Below are 9,896 nucleotides of genomic sequence, written 5' to 3' on the forward strand. Positions count from 1 at the left end.
CATTCGCAATCGGATCGGATACGGAGTTCGCAAACGGATAGAATATGTAGAAATACGAAATAATGTGCTGTGGTTTTCTGAAAACGGGTCGCGTGCGGTCCGTATGCGGTTCCTATTTCAACCGCGCGCGAAAGCTGAGCGTCCGTAACGGATCCGTTCGCATTTTACCTGAAAATTTTTTTTTTTGAGAAAATCGCCATTGAGAAAATCGCCTTTGCATTTTTTCAATTTTCGAAAAAATTTCTAATGTGCTAGAATTAGTTCAAAACAAAGAGAATCAATAAAAAAGTTGTTTCACAAGATTCGATAACGTATGTCCATTTCTACAAGTCAGATACGGTCACCGGAAAGAATGAAAAAAAAATTCAAAAAAAGTTTAGCAGCTCGAGGAAGTCGAACCAGAGAGTACCCGCTTCATATTCTTCCTCACTATCCATTCGACCACGCTTCCACATTCTCTCAACGCTTCAAAACTTATATACGTGAGGAAGGAATTGAAAATCCACATCATTTTTGGAAAATTTCGACCCAATTTTCTCGAAAACTACCGCGACAATGCACTTTTTGAAAACAGATTTGGAATCAGGAAAATGTCAGCTTTCAGATGATAAAGGTCACCACCCGTATCGCCACACCCGAGTTGGGGCCTTCCCTAGTTAGACGCATTTGCGGTGCATTCACGTATTTTCGGTGTCTTGACGCGACTTTCGTGTATTCCAGATCATTATTCCAGATCATTATAATTGTCTACCTCTCTTTCAAAAAACGGTCAGGCCAATCCAAATTTTCAGAAAACACAAGAGAAAAACAAGAAAACATTTTTTTTCGATTTCAAAATTTGCAGGCATTCCTGACCAATCCCTATTTTAAAAGGTGGCAATTACAATATGAAGATTCGGAGGGAGATGACATGATTCATAACATTCTGGGACGTATACCACATGAAGAACAGGAGAAGTGGTTCTATGGAATTCCGAATTCCACGGAAGTTCTTTGTATTCAAAGCGTGTATCAAACCGTTTGGACTGTGTCTTTTACTCGAATTAATCTAGTTGATGTCCCAGAAAATGCATGGGTTCATTGGGAATAAATAATTTTTTGTTAAATTTTTTTTTCAAATGTCGAAATATCGATTTTTATAAAATCAGACATTCAAAAAAATTGATAATTTCTCAGAAATTCATTAGTTCAGCACAGAAAATTAGATCAAATATATGAAAAGAACAAAACCACAAATGCGATGAAAAAACCAAATTTAGTGCCTCCATTTTTTGCCAATCCAGCCACCACATTCTCCTCAATTCCACATTCATTAGTTCCTCTTCGAATTTTGAAAAATCCTTTTTCTCCAAAATCAGTACCCCAAGAATTGGCAACCAACCAGTAATCCACTTTATTTTCTGTACCCCATCCGATAATTTTCACTGCATGTGCTCCTGTTAATTTCCCTGACACATAATGATAAACTCCTGATTTGTATTGATAAAAATCTTCGAATACTCTGTAAGAGACCTCCACAGGACCATTATTATAGATCTCAGTTTGAATTGTTATAATCGCATCTGTGGAGATTTTGTTGGAGGATGTTGTCGTGGAGAGACGGTAGGCAGATTTTCCTGGAAACGAAATTTAGAAGGTTTCGAAAGTTTCATAGAAATCAGATGATTTTGAAAAGATATATGAGAGTTTGAATATTGAATCCAGAGAGAAAGAGGAAGGGGGAGGGTGCAGACAATTAGAGTCCCTAGCTCTCTGCGTCTCTTCAGGCGGCTATAACTCCTTTCAAAATGATCAGAACTTGATTGAATATTCAGGAGACATAAAGTGAACTTGTTATTCTATTTTCTGAAAGCTTTATAAAAATCCTGTAGTTCTGAAGGGAGTTATGGATGTTTGAATAAGGATAGTGCAGAGTGTCTTGCTTCTCTGTGCCTTTCTTCATACAATTTCCTTCATACCTCCCTTCAAAATGATCAGAACTTGATAAAAGTTTTCGGACATATAACTTGAATCCTGTTCTTCATTTTCTGAAAATTTGATGTGATTCCTACAATCCTGAAGAAAGTTATGCCAGTTTTAGTGAGAAGTGCGTAAAGTATCTAGCTTCCCTGCGTCTCTTCTGATACAACTTCGCTCCTAAATCTGTTCAAAATAGTCTGAATTGGACGAAAATTTCAGGAAACATGAATTAATTTTTTTTTTCATCTTCTGAAAATTTAATGTGATTCCTACTATTCTAAAGGGAGTTATGAGTCATGAAACAAGTCAAGGGTGCAGACAGCTAGAGTTTTTCGTTTATCTGCGTCTCTCTAGGCGTCTATAACTCTGTTCAAAATAGTCAAAAGTCTATGAAAATTCCTGGGTTTTTGAATTAAATTTTGTTTTGATTTCTCGAACTTCATCAAACTCCCATGATTCCGTTATGCGCCTTTAAACATAGACACTCACCGAAACGCTTATCATTTTTATACGTCGCTTCCAAATACCCCGTTTGACACTTTTTCTGACAACTCGGCGTACTTTTCGATGCCTCACAAGAGGAACAAGGTGGAAAAGTGTATGGCTGACACCCTGTTCCATTATAATCTCCACCAGTGACCACTCCAGAATTCATCCAGAATTTCAGGCCCTCCAATGGATAACCTCCTTTACATCCTTCACCACAGCTCGACCCACAACACGATAAAATATCTTCAACTGAGATTATCGGCTGATGCGCTCCACCGGACTGAATACAAATACGATCCGAGATGATTTCAGCTGCTCCAAATGCCCAGCATGCTCCACAGTATGCTTGGTTTCTTATCAGTTTTATCGATTTGCAGTTTGGCCAGTGGTCCCGAGCATCAAATGAGATAGGAACATATACTCCTTGTACAGTAAGGGGTTCATCTTTTGGGGAAATTTCAGAAAATTTGAGATCCATAACTTTGAATTTCATCTCTAACTCAGAAATTGGAGAATATTCTGCTCTCCAAGAATTTTGAATCTTGTTAATATGGTCCACAAGATCCGGACCAGTCAAATTTTGGGACGAAAATCCATTTGGAGAGAGTAGAAGGAGAATCTGAAAATCACAAAGAAATAAAGCTGAAAATTTCAGAAAAAAAAGAAAAAACTCACGAGTTTCAAAACCAATTTCATTTTTGGAAGTCAAGTTATGGAAAATTTTCTAAAAAGTCGCAAACAAATTTTCTTATCAGTATGAATTTTTTCTCCGCTTCTTCCTGCTTATGTACTATTTTTTGTTCTTATCAGTTGACAATTTTTTTTGATGGCGACGAGAAATTTGAAAGAGAAGTTAATTGACATTTTTGGAATCAACAATTTTTGAAAAAGATATGATATTGGATGCTCATTATAATTTAGTCGAAACATCGCATTTCTGAATTTCTGAATTTCTGAATTTCTGAATTTCTGAATTTCTGAATTTCTGAATTTCTGAATTTCTGAATTTCTGAATTTCTGAATTTCTGAATTTCTGAATTTCTGAATTTCTGAATTTCTGAATTTCTGAATTTCTGAATTTCTGAATTTCTGAATTTCTGAATTTCTGAATTTCTGAATTTCTGAATTTCTGAATTTCTGAATTTCTGAATTTCTGAATTTCTGAATTTCTGAATTTCTGAATTTCTGAATTTCTGAATTTCTCTGAATTTCTGAATTTCTGAATTTCTGAATTTCTGAATTTCTGAATTTCTGAATTTCTGAATTTCTGAATTTCTGAATTTCTGAATTTCTGAATAACCAATCCTCGTTTGAAAAATTGGGAAGGGACGTTCCAAAAAATAATGGATCACGGAATTATTTATGAAGTTCTGGGATGTATTCCAAATGGTCAATTGATAGAATGGTTTTTTGAAATTCCGAATTCCCAGGTAATCCTTCGTATTTATGAAAAGTATCGGAACAATTGGGTCTTCACAACCATTGCTTTTACTCGAATTAATTCAGTTGATGTACCAAAAAATGCGTTAATTCAAATACAAATGTTTATATATGTTTTAAAAAGTTTTTTGTAAATCAGACTACCAAATTTTTTTTTGAACGTGAAAATACGGAATATCATTTTTTTTTTTGAAAAAAATACGAAAATTCGACAATTCAAAAAATATGATAAAATTTATTGGAATCGAAAAAAGAGGAAAAAATCAAAAGAGTTCATACAAATATTTCGCCACAAAATACTTCATCGTCTCTCCATCCAATTCATCCAAATTCATTTTTTTCAAAAATTCCCAAATTTCTTTTTTCGTTTTTTCTTTTTCTAGTAAATATCCCAAATAGTGTCTCAGTCGATATTTTAAAACCATTTCAATTGGAAATTGTTTGCCACGCGGCAATTTTTCAATTAGTTTTGGTTCACAATAACGAATGACATTAAATAATTTCAAGTTATGAGCGAATTGAAGGATTTCTGGAATTTTGGAATCTGAAAATAATTTTTTTGGGATAGTTTTGTTTTTTGAGTTTTTCAACCGTCAATTCGAACTCCATGTGCACATTGCATACACTCTTTTAGAAGTTTGAAATCTTTGAATTCTCCCAAAAATCCAGAGTTTCCGTCGGAGAAAATTTTGGAATGAAGTTTGAGAATCTGAAAAAAAGATTTTTGCATTTTTTTTTTCAAAAAAAAAGTGTCCCACCTCTTCCTCGGCAATTATGAAATCCTCTTCATACTCAAATCGAATCCCATGTTTCTTTTCCTGTCCTTTAAAATGGGAATCCGAAAAGTTGAATCTCCAAATTCTATTCTTCTGAATTGCATCGATTTGAATACCATATGAAATTTTCAACGAATTTTCAGAATTAATCCATCCATTGTCAGGATCAAATAATTCATAAATATTCATCGATTGTCCAGTAATCCTGCGTCCAGATTTTAAAAGAATTTTTCCCCAACTGCTAGCAAGTGTTTCCTTTTTCGGAAATTTCCAATTTTCAAACGAAAGAAAATAACTGAGTCGAAAATTCAATTGCTCATCGTTTTCCGAAATTTTGATTTTTGGACAGATATTGATGAATTCTCCTTTTTTTAGAGTTATATTCCTGAAAAATGTTGATTAAATTTTATTTAGTTCTTTTTTTTTCATACCAATTAACTCCTCCAAGTGATCCGATTTCAATTATTGGAAAATCATTACATTGAATAGTTGTTGAATATTTTCAAATTCGCACGACCCAGTTGTAGTAACTGGGAACAATTTTCAACATTTTTGTTAGAAATTATCTTTAAAAACTCACAAGTATAATTATCCCGGGTTTTTTGGGAATCCATATTTTTCATCGATTTTGCAAAAATTCCAGAAAAAGAAATTGAAAAGACAATTTGGTATTTCAAATTTGAAATTTCTGGTTTTCGGATTTTTAAGAGTTTTTTTGCATTTTCCACGTGACGAATCCACCATAAAAATTGCCCAAATTTTTTTTGACAACACAGGAAATCTAGTTCAGTAGAGCAGGTTTTTCATCGTCTACGGTTCCACAATTTCAAAATTTTGAAAAACAACCCGAATTTTGAAAAACAACCCCTCTCAATGTTTTTCTCCAAATGGTTTCCGTGGAAGTTCTCCTTAAAAATCGGAAAATTTCCCAATTTTTTTTCAGATTGCTCTGGTTCCGGCTGGTCGTTCAACAAAAAAAAGGATATTCATAGTTTCTCGAACTTTGTTGTACGTTTGATTGTTGTTTCTTATATGTTTTCTTAATAAAGTTCCGAATACTAAGTCTACAACTATCATGAAAACTCAGCAAAAATTAAGAGAAACTGAAAAAAGGAGCGGCGGGGGTTTTCAAAGAATGAGTCGGAAACGGATCCGTTACGGATTCGCGTACGGTCCGTATACGATTCCTATTTCATCCGCGCGCGAATGGCGGAGAATCCGTAACGGATTGTTCGCGAATCACCTGTGAATATAATTATTCTAAAGGAAACTATGGCAGATCCCGCAAACGGCACGGCAAAAGCGCGGTCGCGAGTAGGTGAACCGATCGCCCACTTCCATCTGAATTTCGGATTGAATTTTTGAAAACACGTATTTATTTGAAAATCCAGAACAAGATCTTTCAAAAAATTGGAACAGTTTGTTGGGGAGTTTTTCGGACAAACGTGAAAATTACAAATTTCAAAAAATAATAAACAGACATGTTTACGAAAAACGGAAACTTGAAGAAAATTCAGGGAAATTTCGAGAAATCAAATGTTCTGGACATTTTAGAATTGAATGAAAATTTTTTTAAAATTCTTAAATTTATTCGAAATTTTACAAATTTCTGAAATTCAGCAAATTCAAAAAAAAATCAGGAAATTCAAAAATTCCGATTTTAGAACTTTCGGAAAAATTTATTTAAAGGAGGCCAGACAGCAATAGTGTGCTGTGTCGATTGTTGACAATCGACAAAAATCGACGAAAATCGTCAAAATCGGTGTCGATTTCGTCGACTCGATCAAAAATCGACATTCAAAAAGTCGACAGAAAATCGACTTTTCAAAAGTCGATGAAAGTGAAAATCGACAAAAGTCGATTTTTGTCGATTTTGAATCGACTCAAAAAATCGACAAGAATCGACAGAAAATCGACAGAAAATCGACTTTTGTCGACTTTTGTCGACTTTATTGTCCGAGAGGACTACACGACCGGTGACCTAGAAACTGCCTGTGACCGGGGTATTTTTCATGAAAAACAGGCATTTTTCATCGAATTTTCCACTGAAAAACCGTATTTTTCTTGTTTTTTTTTGAGTGTTTTGTTTTTTTTCTGTTTCATTTACGACATTCTTGCTTTTTGCAGATGTATTCGTCACAAAATCAATCTAAAGCGTGGCGATTCTTCGAAAAACAAAGAAACGGACAAACTGTGACCTGTAAACTGTGCGGAAGGAGCATAAAGTTCCATTCTTCGACCACAACGATGCATCAGCACTTAAACAGTCACCACGAAAAAGAAGTTGAAAAAATGGAAAGATCGGTAAGCAGAAAATTATATATTTTTGTTAAATTCTTAATTTTAGATAGTACACAAAGATCAAGAGCCACGGCATCAAATAATTTGAAAAAATGATGCGAATGATGATCTGGCTATGTGAGTTGTATCCCGTTCTAAAAATGAACCACGCTTATCATTTTCAGAGCTATGTGTTCTTCGACTGTGCCTTTCCGATTCCTCAAAAACAAACATTTTCGAGAGTTCGAAAGCTTAATCCAGATCATCAAATTCTGACGCCTGATTCTCTTAGAAAAAAATTAGCAGACAAGGAAAAGGAATATGTGGAAATTAGTAAAAAGTCGATGAAAAATGCTGAGGTTTGATTCAATTCGTATCATCACATAAATAGTTTTTTGTCTTACAGAAGGTCTGGATTTCTGTAGATGGATGGAGCGCAAAATACATGGATAGTACTCTCTATGCCGTTTTTGTGTTTTATGTTGAGAATTTCGAGCGAAAGTCGAAGGTGAGCTATGCTACAAACATCATAGAAACAAACAAGATTATTTCCAGCTTCTGGGAATCGAGCCTATCAGCGCGTCTGCAACGGCAGCTAATGTCGGCAGGCTTGTTGTTGATTTACTTCACAAATTTGGCATAAACTTTGTTCTTCTTCTTCCCTTTTTTTTAAATTTTGTCGCTTTGAATTTTCTTCTATTTTCCTTGCCATCATATTTTGTACCCCAACTTTTTTTCAGGAAACTAAGTTTTACACTATTTGTTTTTTATCCATAAAAATAAAGTTGTTACTCTAAACTAAAGTTGTTACAATGATTTCTTCAAAAAATTAGAAAAAAACATTTCTCGAGGTGAAATTTTACTTTGAAGTCCGGAAAAGTCGATTTTTCATCGACTTTCGTCGATTTTTTGTCGACTTTTGTCGATTTTTCTGTCGATTTTAAGTCGACGCAAAATCGACAAAAGTCGATTCTTGTCGACTTTTGTCGATTTCCGTCGACGCAAAATCGACAACGAAAAGTTCGATTTTCATCGAAAAATAGCCTTTTCGAATTTTTGAATGTCGACTGTGTCGATTTTCAAAGTCGACAAAAATCATCGATTTTCGAGTCGACTCGGCACTCTAGACAGCAAAAATTTCGGGGAAAATTTCAGGGAATGTGTATTTTGCCGTCGCGGTGTTAGCACCTAAAGCGCGCAATCGTACGCGCAAACTACTTTTCATGTTTTTTCATTATTTTTATTTTGCGGCTTTTTTTTTAATTTTTAGCAATTTTAACTGTTTAAAACCCAGTTTTTTTAAATTCATCGTAAATCCCGTAAAAAATAGAACGATTTCGCAATCATTTTGTACAATTGACTAATTATTTCACCACCGTTCATGCATTTTCATAAGGCCTGTGAAAAATTGTTCTTTTCTTGATAGAAATTCCGTCGCTCTTCGTTTCTGTGTTAAAATACCCTAACATTTTTCTAATCTCAGAAATGCAACGAATTTCTCCCTATCTTTATGAGCCAACCCAAGAGAATGCGCTCCAAAAGCAAAAAATAACTTCTGAAAAGAAGAAAAACGAATTGATAACTCTGACATCAGCGCTGTTCAATAATACTCATGGAACGTGTACCTGTAAAAAATGTGAAAGCCGTTCTGGTGGCTGTTGTAACAGCTTACTAGATATCAAAAAATTGACACATTTTGGAAAAATTGTGAGCAAGAAAATCAGGCAAAAGTTTTCAAGCAAATTTCAAGCAAAATCTTGTCTCACCGACCTGCCGGAGTTTTTTGATTTGTTATCTGAACAGGTTTAAAAGTGTAGTCTAGTCGCAGAAAAAATTTTCTTTTAGAATATTTCGAATTTCGCGTTAGGATGTCTCTTTCGTTCGAAGGGCTGCGGACAAAAACCTTTTTCGGAATTTTCGAATAAGTTTATACAATTGGAAAAGAACTTCATAAACCTTTTTGTTTTAGAAGAAAGCAAAGTTTCGCTTATTGCTTTTTTGCCGCTACATTCTGCCCAAAAACAAAGATTTCAAATTCTCTATTGGTTCCGAATTGCATTGCTCGATTCGTACGCAATTTATTCCCGGACCGCAATTTTTCTCGCTTCGAGCCGACTGTCTCTGCTTTGGTTGTAAATGGCTTAATAATTTTTTAATAATGTTCAATTTTTTATCAGACAAAACAAATCGACGAAAGCGATGATGACGATGAAGAAAAAGAACAAGAAAAACAAGAAGAACAAGAAGAGCAAGAAGAACAGGAAGAACAAGAAAAGGAAGAAGAAGACAGAAAAGGAAAAAGAAGAAGTCAGGCAGCAGAGGAGAATTAGTGAGTCTTTGAAATTTATTGTCGTAGATCTCTTCTCAACTCGTAGCTTTCATCATCTTCACTCTCCTCTAAATCATCGAGATTTTCTCCCTCATCATCCATTAGAACTAGATGGTCCCAAACTGAATCGATCTGAAAACGTATAATTGAGAACCCGTCATTAGAAAAAATATCACATCTGAGGCTCTAGTATCTAAATCTGACTCGTATTCATATGAAGAGTCGCTCATTTTGTCATCATCAGTCACAGGAATGAGTTGGTCCCATACAGAATCTGCCTGAAAGTGAAAGTTTATTTTCTGAACTTTTTTTCTTATTTTACATCTGATTCATCTTCGTCCGTCGTACTTACAGTATGACTAGTAAAATCCTCAACATCACTTTCACTATCAGATTGATCACTGTCACTATCATCTCGACGGAGGCGAGCATTTCGTTCTAAAATTCTATCAATTTGCAAACACTTTCTGTGCTACTGAAACCTTCATTTCTCAGTCTATGAGTTGTTTTCTTGATCCCGATTTTCCATCTATAGTCGGTAGGATTTTTTTTAACGTATTTTGTAGAATATCTTTTAGACGTTTTATTATAGTACTTCTTCTCCCTAATGACCACTCTTCTCC

General features: G+C 34.7%; 5 protein-coding genes across 5 annotated transcripts in view; 2 read left to right on the top strand and 3 right to left on the bottom strand.

Annotated features, from left to right (window-relative positions):
- Positions 1-1,090, top strand: part of CBG18658 — a gene marked incomplete at both ends in the record, with an annotated part of 2,101 nt that extends 1,011 nt beyond the window's left edge. The window contains 2 exons of the mRNA XM_002638396.1: positions 381-482; positions 792-1,090. Coding sequence (XP_002638442.1) covers positions 381-482; positions 792-1,090 — 401 coding nt within the window. The remainder of the gene's footprint in view (positions 1-380; positions 483-791) is intronic.
- A 116-nt stretch (positions 1,091-1,206) lies between these two features.
- On the bottom strand, positions 1,207-3,144 carry CBG18657 (the record flags this gene model as incomplete). Its single annotated transcript, XM_045238437.1, has 3 exons — positions 1,207-1,616; positions 2,449-3,067; positions 3,124-3,144. The coding sequence occupies 3 exons, from the start codon at positions 3,142-3,144 to the stop codon at positions 1,207-1,209; spliced, it is 1,050 nt and encodes a 349-aa protein (XP_045096545.1).
- Positions 3,145-4,151: 1,007 nt separating this feature from the next.
- Positions 4,152-5,278, bottom strand: CBG18656 (the record flags this gene model as incomplete). The annotated part of the gene is made up of 4 exons (XM_002638394.1): positions 4,152-4,432; positions 4,480-4,597; positions 4,647-5,049; positions 5,145-5,278. 4 exons carry the CDS (start codon positions 5,276-5,278, stop codon positions 4,152-4,154), a joined length of 936 nt encoding a protein of 311 aa, XP_002638440.1.
- Positions 5,279-6,791: 1,513 nt separating this feature from the next.
- Positions 6,792-7,587, top strand: CBG18655 (the record flags this gene model as incomplete). Its single annotated transcript, XM_002638393.1, has 3 exons — positions 6,792-6,968; positions 7,130-7,303; positions 7,351-7,587. The coding sequence occupies 3 exons, from the start codon at positions 6,792-6,794 to the stop codon at positions 7,585-7,587; spliced, it is 588 nt and encodes a 195-aa protein (XP_002638439.1).
- Positions 7,588-9,288: 1,701 nt separating this feature from the next.
- Positions 9,289-9,896, bottom strand: part of CBG18654 — a gene marked incomplete at both ends in the record, with an annotated part of 3,922 nt that continues 3,314 nt past the window's right edge. Inside the window, 3 exons of the mRNA XM_045238438.1 lie at positions 9,289-9,405; positions 9,450-9,551; positions 9,626-9,711. Of these exons, the coding sequence (XP_045096544.1) occupies positions 9,289-9,405; positions 9,450-9,551; positions 9,626-9,711 (305 nt within the window). The remainder of the gene's footprint in view (positions 9,406-9,449; positions 9,552-9,625; positions 9,712-9,896) is intronic.

The sequence above is a fragment of the Caenorhabditis briggsae genome (assembly GCF_000004555.2).
Source record: "Caenorhabditis briggsae complete genome, chrV, whole genome shotgun sequence".
NCBI classification, from domain to species: Eukaryota; Metazoa; Nematoda; class Chromadorea; order Rhabditida; family Rhabditidae; genus Caenorhabditis; species Caenorhabditis briggsae.